The sequence below is a fragment of the Hemitrygon akajei genome, chromosome 6, assembly GCF_048418815.1.
Source record: "Hemitrygon akajei chromosome 6, sHemAka1.3, whole genome shotgun sequence".
In the NCBI taxonomy this organism is placed as follows: Eukaryota; Metazoa; Chordata; class Chondrichthyes; order Myliobatiformes; family Dasyatidae; genus Hemitrygon; species Hemitrygon akajei.
Genome location: NC_133129.1, coordinates 10443786 through 10457453, shown reverse-complemented (window position 1 = coordinate 10457453; position 13668 = coordinate 10443786). Strand labels below are relative to the sequence as shown.

At 45.7% G+C, this 13668-nt stretch overlaps 1 protein-coding gene across 1 annotated transcript in view; it reads left to right on the top strand.

Moving 5' to 3' along the window:
* Positions 1 to 13668, top strand: part of LOC140728850 (uncharacterized) — a 235780-nt gene that overhangs the window by 29409 nt on the left and 192703 nt on the right. The window contains exons 7-11 of the mRNA XM_073047854.1: positions 1918 to 1970; positions 4640 to 4781; positions 5759 to 5869; positions 10640 to 10781; positions 13418 to 13558. Coding sequence (XP_072903955.1) covers positions 1918 to 1970; positions 4640 to 4781; positions 5759 to 5869; positions 10640 to 10781; positions 13418 to 13558 — 589 coding nt within the window. The remainder of the gene's footprint in view (positions 1 to 1917; positions 1971 to 4639; positions 4782 to 5758; positions 5870 to 10639; positions 10782 to 13417; positions 13559 to 13668) is intronic.

The window sequence follows — 13668 nt, the reverse complement described above, 5'->3', positions numbered from 1 at the left end:
GTGCAATCTCCTCTGCACTGGAGATGACTTCTGCAAAGGACGTCTCCGCAGCCTGCAAGGGTGTCCATCAGTGTCCAGTTGTCTGTCACTTTAATGGTCCACTCTACTTCCACTGTGGACTGAGTGTTTCTCTGCAAAGTGGTCAGCCCCTCTGCATCTTGTTTCTCCGAGGATTAGGTCACCACATTGTGAACATTGGAATGAGTGTGTGTGAAATGATGATTCACCTGGAAGGAGAATTTGAATCTTTGAAGTGGGAGGGGAGACGAGATAAACAGGACAAGTGAGGAGAGGGAAGTTCTCTTTGCTTTCCCATCCTGAGCAAAAACAGAGTTCCAACAAAACCTGTCTTGGGCAGAGAATCTCACCTTTCATCATGGCATTGGGGACTTTACAGCAATTTCAGGTAACCAGTTATGTCAGGACCAGTCATTCCAGCTGTAACGGTGACTCATGTTTCCCTATCTGCTGATCTGTGGAGTGTTTCCAACGTACTCTTTCATTGTAGACTATAACGACTGCCGGCTTCTGCACCTCTCCATTCCAGAATTGTATTTGATCTCTCCGGGCCAGCAAAAGACAACAAACTGTGTACATAAACAAAGAAAGAAAGACAATGACTAGAGTGTGGAGAATAGAGTTAGTGAACTTGTGAATCTGGTCTATCACGATTAAACAAAAAGATATTTGGGAAGTACTCAGCAAGCCGATGATTTGTGCCAAGACTTTGAATGTCCTGATTCAAAGTGCAAAGTAAATTTATTGTGAAAGTGCCATATATGACCCTGAGATTAATTTTGCCACAGGAAGTCACAGTAAATCCAATAACTATGACAGAATCAATGAAAGATCGCACTAACTGGGTGGACAACCGGTGTGCAAAAGACAACAAACTGTGTAACTACAAAAAGAAAGAAAAAGAAAGATATAATAGTAAATAAGTAAGGATAAATATCAAGAACATGAGAAGAAAAGTCCTTGAAAGTTGGAACAGTTCAGTGATTGGGCAAGTGAAATTGAGTGAAGTAATCCCTTTTGGTTCAAGAGCCTGATGGTTGAGGAGTAATAACTGTTTCTGAACTTGGTGCTGTGAGCCCGAAGCTCCTGTACTCTCTTCCTGATGGCAGCAGCAAGAAGAGAGCACAACCTGGGTGGTGAGGATCCCTGATGATGGATGCTGTTTTCCTGCAACAAAGCTCCATGTAGATGTGCATAGTGGTGAGGAGGGTTTTATTCGTGATAGTCTGGCCCATATCCACAACTTTCTGGAAGATCTCAGCCCAAACTGTCTGTTTATTCCCTGCCATGGACGCTGCCTGACTTGCCGAGATCTTCCAGCATTTTGTGTGCGTTGCTCAATATTTCCAGCATCTGCAGAATCTCTTACGTTTACGTCAGAGGAGTACTGGCGTGGAAAGTCTTTACATCAGAGCTGGAATGACAAAGAGTGACGCTTTAGGAGAGTTTATGGGCGTGCATGAAGCAGTGTGGATGGAGGTATAGTCACAATTGCTATAGGAATCTGTGGGCTTGTTATCAAATTTACTAGCCTTTTCTTTTCTCTGGCTAAAGCTACCCCTTGGAGAAGGTGAGTGGGTTAAACTTGTTTGATAAGAAGGTTGACTGTTTAAGAGAGATGTGTAGGGCCCTCAGACCCTCCTGGTGTTGTATTAAGGAATCACAGGACTGCACTTTAAAGATGAGCTTTTGTGAAACAGGAAGAGGGAAGCTGTCAAAATGGCAAAGAGCTTTAGAGGTGATATGGATATAACTGGGAAAGGGTGGAAAGAATAGACTCAAAGTTGGACAAAATAGACTGTAGTGCTAGAGTAAATAATCTCTTGATTGTCATTTAAAATGTTATGAAGTGAATATGTGTGTAGAAATACATTAATTGCTTTGTATCATTAACTGCAGTGTCTGCAAGGCAGCTGAAATCAACTGTTCCCAAGTTTTAGTTTATCAGAAAGGTAAGAAAACATAGAGGAATGAATATATTAAAATTCTCCATTGCACATTGCAATTTCATTTTTGCCCATGCTTTTCTTTCATCATTTTACACAAAGCTGCAGGTTCAGTCTCATCAGGGCCCCATACAGTTTCTGTAAGACATCTTTACCTCCATTTTGTTTCACTGGTGTGTTCAGTTCTTTGCTGCAACGACAGGTTGGCTTTCAGTCACCTGTGTTCGAGCACATCAACAATATATAATCCCTTACCATTTAAAAATTCTCCACTTTATACTTTGTGACCCAAATTGAATAAGTTCACGTATTTCCATGTTATATTCCTTTTGCCTTCTTCTTACTGACTTACTTATCTTGACTATATTCCCTTGAAGCCAATGAATCGTTTGATATCGCTCCTTATTTTCCAAAAGTTCAAATATATCACATCTACTCATTTCCCTTATTTATTCAACAAGAGATAACCTCAAAGAACTCCAGAAGATCAGCCAAATCCTTTCGTTAGTTCATGCTGATTCTGCTCGATCCTGGTAAACGGGTTGAGATGATGGAGATCTGAAATATCTGAAGAGGAGAGACAGAAGATAATTAATTCTTGAAATGAGATACAAGATATGAAAGACTAATGTTCTGAAATTGAATGTGTAAAACAAATTTCATGACATATGTGAGTGATGATAAACCTGATTCTGATATGGGTCTCTATTGTGAACTGAAAGGGCAGGGAGAAGGGAATCATGGTTGGGAAAACGGGAAGGGTGAGGGGAAGAAGTGGGAAGGATCAGAAAGTTATTCCGTAATGATCAATAAACCAGTTGTTCGGAATCAAATGACCTTGCCTGGTGTCTCAGGACTGGGTGCGTCTACACCTGTGCCACTCCCATCCCTGGCACCCTTCTTTGCCACCTGTTCCACACCCCTCCCGCAGTGCTCCACCCCACCATTCCCAACATCCTTTGCTCCCACCATATTTATAAACTTGCCCTCTGCTCTGTGTTGACAAATACAGTACTATTCAAAATTCTTTGGCGCCCCAGCTGTATAAAAGTCCCTTTGCACAGTACTGCAGCAATCCACATTCAGTTGTTTAAGTCCCCGGGCAACTGAAAGGGAAAGGTAAAAAGGCAGGTGTATTTCATCACATGAACTGCCTACCAGGATACGTTTTCCCTGGAGCAGATCAGATTAAGAGGGGACATAATTGATCTATAAAATATTGTGATCAGTAGAACGTTTTCCCCTTATCAGAATCAACTCAATCTGGAGGTTAACCTTTAGGGTATCTTGCACAATGACTCCCAAGTCCCTTTACGTCTCTGCATTTTAAATTCTCTACCCATGTAAATAATAGTCTGGCTGCTGTTTGGAGGCCTGTATACAACTGCCATTAGGGTCCTTTTACCCTTGCCATTTCTTAACTCAACCCATGGAGACTCAACACCTTCTGATCCTATGTCATCTCTTCATAATGATTTAATATTATTTCTTATACACAGGGCCACACCATCCCCTCTGCCTAGTAACCTATCTTTCCGATACACCGTATATCCTTGGACATTCAGCTCCCAATGGCAGCCATCCTTTAGCCAAGTTTCAGAGATGGCCACAACGTCATACTTGCCAATCTGTAGCTGAATTTCAAGATCGTCCATTTTATTTCTTACGCTGCGTGCATTCAAATGAGCTGCTCGATGTCTCTGTTGACAACATTCTCCAGGACTCTATCACCCACTGGGGCCAAACTACGTCTCTCACTTTGTCAGATGCATAGAACATTCCTTGTGTTTACTTCCTCCAGCAATTAATAATAATGTTTTAGAGTAACACACACTAAATGCTGGGAAACCTCAGCAGGTCAGGCAGCATCCAAGGAGGTGAATGAACAGTCGATGTTTGGGGCTGAGACCCTTCATCAGGACTGGAAATAATAACATTTTATCAGCTTTCCTAATTATTTGCTGTAACCGCATTTTGCCCTTGGTAGGTTCTGCAATAGGACACTGGAATCCCCCTGCATCTCAGAGCCCTTCAGCCTCTCACCATTTCTCTGGTATTCCACTATGTTCATTTTTCCTCTCAGAATAAGCAGTCTTAATTTTTCACGCCTTGTGCTCCATTTGCCCATTCACTGAACCTATCTATATCCATCTGTGACCTCCTCGTGCCCTGCTTTCCCACCTTTGAGCCACCAGCACTGATCACTATGACTCAACTCTCATCAAGTGGAAAAATGTCTGTGGATTGGTTATGGAGCCCTGGAGTAATAAAGCATGGAAACATACCCCCCAGGGCAAGGATTCCTTTCCAAAGAAACGGGCGTGGAAGAGCAAACACGAGGAAATCTACAGATGCTGGAAATTCAAACAACACACACAAAATGCTGGTGGAACACAGCAGGCCAGGCAGCATCTACAGGGAGAAGCGCTGTCCTGACGAAGGGTCTCGGCCCGAAACGTCGACAGCGCTTCTCCCTATAGATGCTGCCTGGCCTGCTGTGTTCCACCAGCATTTTGTGGGCGTGGAAGAGCTCCGATTCAGAACTCACTGTTACAAAGGCGTACAATTATTTTTTACTGAGCTCCTCTGTAGCGGAATTGCCACTGTAGAACTTTAAATCTGCTGGGCTAAAGTTACAATACTATGTTTCTGATGTGAAATTCTACACTTTACAGAACAGTGTACGAAAAATGAAGTGTACGTAAACTGCATGGGTAATGAAGTTGGGAAGAAGTGTGAGCCAAGCTGTGAGAGCCTCAGCAACAAGCAGAACTTGTGCTCGCTCACCTGTGAAGAAGGCTGCATGTGTAAGCCAAAGTAGGTGGAGATCATTACCTTTGCCATGAAATATATTGACTGGGGGTACAAGCACCTAGTGAATGTAGAGTTAGATTTAGTACCAGAAATGGGAGAGTTACATGGAGAAACTGAAGAAGCCTGGGATTGTTCTTCCTAAAACAGAGTTGGTAGGGAGAGTTGATCAAGATATTTGAAATCATGAATAGGTTTTAGAAGTAAATATGGAAAAAGCTTTTCCTGGTGACTGGGAATTCCTCAGTGGCAGTAGATGGAGCAAAAATTGTTTGGTGCTTCCAGACTTTCATGAAATCATACCATAATTCCAAACAAACACATCTCCAACCTCCTAGACCCAGGACTCAGCACTTGTCATTGTAACTGGATCCTTGACTTCCTGACCATTAGTAAGTTGTGGCATCATCAATACCACAACACTTGTGTCCTCAGCCCCCTTCTTTTCAAATTACAAATATAGGGACAGCACAGTGTTGTAGCAGTTAGAGCAATCCAGCGATAACTAGTCACTGTTCGATTCCCACCATTGCCTGTAAGGAGTTAGTTCATTCTCCCTGTGACTACGTGGGTTTCCTGCGGATGCACGGTAACGTTAGTGGTTAGTGCAATCACCTCACAGGCTAGTGATAACTAGTCAGCGTTCGATTCCCACCATTGCCTGTAAGGACATGGTTTTCTCCCTGTGACTACATGGGTTTCCTGCGGCTGCTCTGGCTTCTTCCCACGTGTCATAAGAGACATGTCCAGGGTTAGGGTTGGGGTTAATAAGCTATCGGCATATGTTGACCCTGGAAGAGTGGCAAACTTGCAGGCTGCCCATCGCACAGTCCTTGTTCATTTGATTTGACATTTCACTCAATGTTTTGATGTACATGTGACAAATAAAACAAATTTCTTTTTAGTCACCAGACGTAGTAGGACTAATGACCATCTGAAATGTTACTGTTCCCAGTTCTTATTGTATAACATTTTTCCAACAGCTTTGTTCGAAGCCCAGAAGGTAGATGCATCAACAAGAATATGTGCCCATGTAAACATGATGGCATGCTATACTTTCCGGGAGAGGTCTTCCTGGACAACTGCAACGTGTGGTAGGTTCTAAACGGTGGCTGATTCTTTGAGCTTGGCTTGGAAATCTGTTTGCATATTGTGATTGGATACGCACTGCTCCAGAATTGTGAATGGCTGAGAAGAGAAAATGAGTACAGACGTTTCAGCTTGAAGGACACAGATATAACATGGCTGAGAAAAGAATCAATCACAAGGGACTGCGCTGTGGTCTGTAAACTGAACCGGGTTTGGTCCTGGTGGCTTGGGCAGCCCACAATATCCTCTTGTTTGATCAGTTGACAGATGGGCATGCCAGGTAGTCAGCCAGTGTTGTCGTGGCATCAGCACTGGACTTGAGGTGAGTGGTCCTGGGGTCAACCTGGCCAGCTCCTTGCACGCTTTCCATCAATTCTGGGTTGTGTTAAGCTAGCAACTCAGCCTCGTTAAAAAAAAAGACAAAATGCTAAAGAAACGGCTAGGTTGTCACCCAAGGCATAGAGGGGAACGTGATAACATCTACCAGGTACGACATCAAACATCTTAAAGTCAGCCAAGCCTTTTAATTGAATTGAATTGACTTTATTTCTTACATCCTTCACATACATGAGGAGTAAAATCGTTTATGTTACGTCTCCGTCTGAATGTGCAATTTATAGTAATTTGTAATAAATAGTTTGTGCAACAGGACAGTCTATAGAATTGAAATACCACGTGAGTTCATCAGTCGGATGGCCTGGTGGAAGAAGCTGTCCCAGAGCCTGTTGGTCCTGGTTTTTATGTTGCCGTATCATATCCCAGATGGTAGCAGCTGGAACAGTTTGTGGTTGGGGTGACTCGGGTCCCCAATGATCCTTTGGGCTCTTTTCTTACACCTATCTCTGTAAACGTCCTGAATGGGACATCAGATGGGAAACAGCCATCGGCCCGGCCAAACTGGGTAATCGCATTTCGTGTGGATGCTGTGTAATGTAGCCCCCGTTACAAACCCACAACCCAAAATATCAGACAGTTCACCAAATGCAATAAAATGATTGAATGCTATGAATCTTAATCTGAATATAGGGTTAGTAATGAAAATTTTAAAAAGGGCCCAAGTCAAGTCAAAGTCTCGTTGGAGCTCACTCAGTAGTCCTTCTTCCCCCATTGGTCTCCTCCGAGTGTCACCAACTTTCGGACCCACTGCACTCTGTCCGGTGGTCTACCAGCTCTCTCCACATACGTCTTCCCTCTTCATCTCTCCTCGACAAAACGACCAGAAAAACATTTGTCCAGACTGACAAGACACAGCAACAATCCCTTATCGGCTAACATGCATCCTGTTATCTCCAGCCATAACCCAAACATTGCTGCTACAGAGAAACCGTTACCTCAGCAGTGAACATTACAGAGAAGCCATTACATTAGCAGTGAAACCTTACAGCACCTTACATTAGGATTTGAGGGCCCATACCAAACTTCTTCAACCGTCTGAGGTGATAGGGGTGCTGTGGTGCTTTTCTCACCATACAGCCGGTGATGTTTATGCCGAGGAACGTAAAGCTGCTCACACTCTCAACCCCAGATCCATTGACGTCAATCGGGATTAGCCTGTCTCCATTCCCCCTGTGGTCCACAACCAGCTCCTTTGATTTTGCGACATTGAGGGAGAGGTTGTTTTCTTGACACCACTGTGTCAGGGTGATGACTTCTTCCCTGTAGGCTGCCTCGTTATTGTTTGAGATTAGGCCAATCAGTGTCGTGTCGTCAGCAAATTTAATTATCAGATTGGATCTGTGGGTGGCGACACAGTCATGGGTGTACAGAGAGTAAAGGAGGAGGCTTAGTACACAGCCCTGAGGGGCATCTGTGTTGAGGGTCAGAGGTGAGGGAGTCCACTCTTACCACCTGCTGGCAATCTGACAGGAAGTCCAGGATCCAGCTGCACAAGGCAGGGTGAAGGCCGAGGTCTCCGAGCTTCTTGTCGAGCCTGGATGGAATTATGGTGTTGAATATTGAACCATAGTCCAAGAACAGCATTCTCACATAAGCATCCTTCTTCTCCAGATGTGTAAGGACAGTATGTCCCTGTATACATAGTAAGGTGGCTATTGCGTCATCTGTTGATCGGTTGTGTCGCTAGGTGAATTGTAGGGGGTCCAGTGTGGGTGGTTGCAAGCTGAAGATGTAATACTTGACCAGCCTCTCAAAGCATTTGTTTATTATTGACAGGACGCCAGTCACTCAGACATGTTACCTTGGTCTTTTAGGTACAGGGACAATGGTGGATGTTTTGAAGCAGAAAGGCACTCTACACTGGGACAGGGAGTATTTGAAAATGCCAGTTGTGCTGTGCACATCCTGAGTACTCGCCCTGGGACGCCGTCCGGTCCCGCAGCCTTGTGACTGTCCACTCGTCGGAAACACCTGTATACCTCAGCCTCAGAGATGACTGTGGTGCAGGTTACTTCGACGGCTCTCCTCGGGGGCTCAGTGTTGCTGATATCGAACCAAGCGTAAGAAAGATTTAGCTCATCTGGGAGAGAGGCAGCAATGTTAGAAACTCTACTGTGTTACACTTTGAAGTCTGTGATGGTGTGCAGACCTTGCCATAAGCTGTGTGCGTTAGTGCAAAGTTGTGTCTGGGTCTTGTCCGTGTTGTCGTTTCACTGCATTGATGACTTTGTGCAGATTGTAGCTGCATTTCTTGAGCTCTAGCTGATTACCGGCAACGTCAGCTCTGCTTTGTGCGGTAAGCGCTGCTCGCTCGGAACTGTTGACCCAGGCTTCCTAGTTTGGATAGACCCTGACCGATTTCTCAGGGACCACATCCTCAATGCACTTCCGGATGAAACTCGAGACCCCATCCCTGTACTTGGAGAGATCCTCATCATGGAAGACTTTCCAGCTGATGTCATCGAAGCAGTCCTGTAGCACGGAGGCGAGATTAGTCAGATCAACCGTGGACGGTTTTAACTATGGCCGCCTCTAGTTTCAGCTTCTGCCTGTACATCAGCAGAAGCAAGATGGAGGAGTGATTCGAGAACCCAGAGGGCTCGATGGTGTGATCCGGTATCTCCTCCATCAGCCAGGTCTCCACAAAGCACAAATCATTACATTCCCTTGTTTCCCACTGAAAGGAGTTTCTGGCTCTCGGTTGGTACAGCTTATTATCCAGGGACTGAACGTTAGCCAGGAATAGGCCAGGGAGCAGTGGCTGATTAGCACGCTGTCTCAACCTCACCAGGCGCCATGCCTTCTCCCTCACCTCTGACGCCATTTCCGAGGCAGTGGCGGTGTAATAAATGAGCCTCCCGTGGATCACGTAAGCAGCGGTTCCCAGCATCGGAAAGCTGGCACATTGTGGGAAAATGCCATCTTCCCGACGTTCTGAAGAGTCAGTCAATCATATCTGATGTGACTATCAGCTTCTTGAGCAGGAAATGCGAAGGAAATTGCAGAAATTAGCCACACGGTAAAGTTGGTACAGAGCTCACAATATGGCTGCCGTACACAGAACCATCTTGTTGTTTAAATGGGTGTATGTGCTCTGGCTGAATGCACAAAAGAATATTGTGCCACATCAGAGGGTAAAGATAGATAACCACATGCCCTCAGCCCCATCAGTTAGAGCTGGAATGCTGACAGAAGTGCATCGGTAAGGCTATGAATTTGTGTATGCACATTTAGGGAGGTGCTCACACTGCAGTTTAATCAAAAGCAACAAAGGGGGTGTGCACGACAATAGGGACAGAGCTGAGGTACAGGGAGCTCGTGCAAGCGCCCCCACACCAAACACGTTTTCCCTTTTGGAAGATGTGAGGGAGAGAATTCCACAGGGAGGGACCGAGAGGGAGAGGATTCCACAGGGAGGGACTGTGAGGGAGAGGATTCCACAGAGAGGGACCGTGAGGGAGAGGATTCCACAGGGAGGGACTGTGAGGGAGAGGATTCCACAGAATGGGTCTGTGAGGGAGAGGATTCCACAGAGAGGGACTGTGAGGGAGAGGATTCCACAGGGAGGGACCGTGAGGGAGAGGATTCCACAGAGAGGGACCGTGAGGGAGAGGATTCCACAGGGAGGGACTGTGAGGGAGAGGATTCCACAGGGAGGGACCGTGAGGGAAAGGATTCCACAGGGAGGGACCGTGAGGGAGAGGATTCCACAGAATGGGACTGTGAGGGAAAGTATTCCACAGGGAGGGACCGTGAGGGAGAGGATTCCACAGAGAGGGACCGTGAGGGAGAGGATTCCACAGAATGGGTCTGTGAGGGAGAGGATTCCACAGAGAGGGACTGTGAGGGAGAGGATTCCACAGGGAGGGACCGTGAGGGAGAGGATTCCACAGAATGGGACTGTGAGGGAGAGGATTCCACAGGGAAGGACCGTGAGGGAGAGGATTCCACAGAATGGGACCGTGAGGGAGAGGATTCCACAGAATGGGACCGTGAGGGAGAGGATTGAGGATTCCACAGAGTGGGACTGAAAGGGAGGGAATTCCACAGAGCAAGACCTTTGCACTATAAACGACTTCACTGGTTGCTGGGCTCAGCTGGGCCCTGATGAATTACAGAGTCCGATTTAGACTGGAATTCCAGTGGAATTTGGTTTTGTGATCAATGTAGACAAGGTCCAGTCGCCTGACGTCACAGGTGTATCAATAAGCTGGCAGCAGTGTAAGATTGCTGGGCGACGGTCCTGAATGATCACCCTGGTAACGTACTGCTGCTGCACCAGGGATGCTAACCCTCCATTATAGCCATGTCACATGTGCCTATTTAAATGGTGCTGACCATTTCAGCAGCAGTGATACAAGCTCTCTCTGTAATTCCAGCACGTGCCTGGGAGGACTGGTGAACTGCAGAGAAGCTGACTGCAGCAAGACCTGCGTTGCCCATGGCGAGTCCCAGTACGTTCTCTTTGATAAACTTTGGCTGGAATACCAAAGCAACGACTGCAAAGTTTTGCTGACTGAAGTGAGTATCCACTAATTGCTCACTAATCTGTCTTTCTGTCTGATCAGTCATCTCTGGGTGATGACAGGAGATTCTTTGTCATCCGCAGTGAGACTTTGAATGAGAATGTCGTTGGCAAGTTTAGTAGGGCACCAACATTGATGCTTCAGTGACCCCCTGACCCCTTTTAAATCTTTCTCCTCTCATTTTAAACATGTGCTTCAGTCCCAGGGCCATCAGTGCACCATATTGGTTAACCCTTTCCTGTCATCGTTCTTGCGAACCTCCTCAGCACCCTCTCCAATGCCAGCGCATCCTTTCTTAGATAAGAGGCCCAAAACTCCTCACAATACTCATTTATCATCTGACATATAAAGTCTCAACATTACATCATTGCTTTTATGTTCTAGTCCTCTTGAAATGAACGCTAACATTGCATTTGCCTTCCTCACCTCAGACTCGACCTGCACGAAGACTCCCAAGTCTCTTTGCACTTACAATTTCTAAATTCAGTCTCCATTTAGAAAGTAGTCTACACTTTTATTCCTTCTCCTGAAGTGTGTGATCACACACTTCCTGACACTCTATTCCAGCTGCCACTTCTTAGTCCAGTCTCCTAATCTGTCCAAGTCTGTCAGCAGACTCGCTGCTCCCTCAGCACTGCCTGCCCCTCCAGCTCCGGTCACACTGCCACAGAAACCAGGATATCAAGATGGCAGTGCTGAACAGAAATGCAAGACTGGGAGAGTCTAAAGCTCAGAGGCACCGGTTTAACGTGAGAGGGGATCAGAGAAGCAACTTCTTCACACGGAGGTGGGCAGGCAGTATCTGTGGAAATGAAACAGTCGGTGTTTCAGGCTCAGACCCTTAATTAGGGCAGGAGCCAGATAACAGGGCCCCCCTCACCCACACACCGATCAGCAGCCAACTTGTACTCCCCCAACCCCCACCTACTTACTCTTATTCTGTCCCCTTTCTTTGCAATTCTCATGAAGGATTTCAGCCCGAGCTATCCAGGAATATAGGACCACCAGACTCAAAAGCTGCTACTTTCTCCAAGCAGTAAGGCTGATCAACACCTCCAGCCACTAACCCACCACCACTACCTTATCAACTCCTGTCAGAGTCACCTTATGTACAGATGCACCTGTGCCTAGTGTCACTTCATATATACACACACACATACAAATAATCAAAGTTCAAAGTACAGTTACTCTCAAAGTATGTATACATTATATCTGTCATATGCATTTATATTTGTTGTGTTTTTACTTTTATCTTACTGTGTTTTTTGTGCTGCATCGGATCCAGAGTAACAATTATTTCCTTCTCCTTTACACTTGTGTGCTGGAAATGACATTAAACTGTCTTGAATCTTGAATCAGAATCAGATTTAATACCACTGGTAAATGTCATGAATGTGTTATTTTGCAGCAGCAGTATTTTGCAATACAGGATGATAATAAAATACCAAATTACAATAAGATGTGGTGCTTAAAACAATGTTACTTCCTGTGGATTTCAGCTGAACAGGAATATTTGATGATTCCCATTGGAGCTGTGGGCAACGAGTCGCCCCTTATTGGCACCAGCTTTTCCAATCCATCTCAGATGAGTTTCCATGCTGTCTAAGAGGAGGACTTTACTAGCCTCTTCTCAAAGGCATTTAAGGATGAGCTATAAATGCTGGTACGGACATATATAGATACATAGGCATCTGTTAGACCCGTGAGACCGTGGATTTGCGCCTTGGAAGGTTTCCAGGGTGCAGGCCTGGGCAGGGTTGTATGGGAGATCGGCAGTTGCCCAAGCTACAAGCCTTCCCCTCTCCACGCCACCGATGTTGCCCAAGGGAAGGGCACTAGGACCCAAGCAGCTTGGCACCGGTGACGTCGCAGAGCAATGTGTGGTTAAGTGCCTCGCTCAAGGGCACAACACGCTGCCTCAGCTGAGGCTCGAACCAGTGACCTTCAGATCACTAGACCACTAGGCCACGTGCCAACTATGGTATGGATAATGATGGTGAGATTCATGGAGAATGATGTAAAAGTATCTTGAGAAGTCACCTGGGAGAAGGTCACAAAGAATCTGGATCAATGAAGTGAATGGGCAAAACGTTATTCTGTGCCTGTGGGGAAATACAAGGTTGTTGTCTTTGGGAGGAAGAATTGAGAGGCTGAGTCTGTTTTCCCCAGAGTGGAGGAAATGACTGTGTATTAAATTGTGAACGGTATAGCAGGTACCCTTTCCCCAGACAAAGGTGATCAAAATGAGAGGACGTGGTTTAGGGTAAACGACTTTGAGGAGTTCTTTACCAGAGAGGGGTGTGTGCCTGGAATGCACAGCTGGGGAGAATGGTGAAAGCAGAGCTACTGGGAGCGCTTACAAAGTGACTAGGTGAGCACTTGATCACTTAGGCATACAAGGCTATGGGCTAGTGATAGCCCATGGGATTAATATAGAAGGGTTGGCATGGGTTTGGTGGGATGAGTGGCCTGTTTCCATGTGCATGACTCTAGGATGCTGTTGATCAAATGGATAGAAACTGGAAAGAGTGTATGAAGGGCAAAAGTAAAGACAAAAACTAATTTTAAAAGGAATTTTTAACGAAGCTTTTCTAAGACGTTTATTCTACTATGTTCTTTCTGTTCCAATAGTCAATGCCGAACACCACAGACGTTCCCTTCAAGGTGGAGGTGCAGAATGCTGCCTGTGCTAGCTTTGGAAGTGGCATTTGCAGGAAGAACGTTTATGTCACTGTTGGCGCTGTTACCCTAACACTGGATAGCACAGATGGGGTGAGAACCACCACCTTTTGTAAAGTGATGTAACAAAAAGGGATGCAATGTGGTGAAAGTGTACGTTAGGCCAGTTAGTATTTACACTGAGAACAGATGATTCAGAGTTA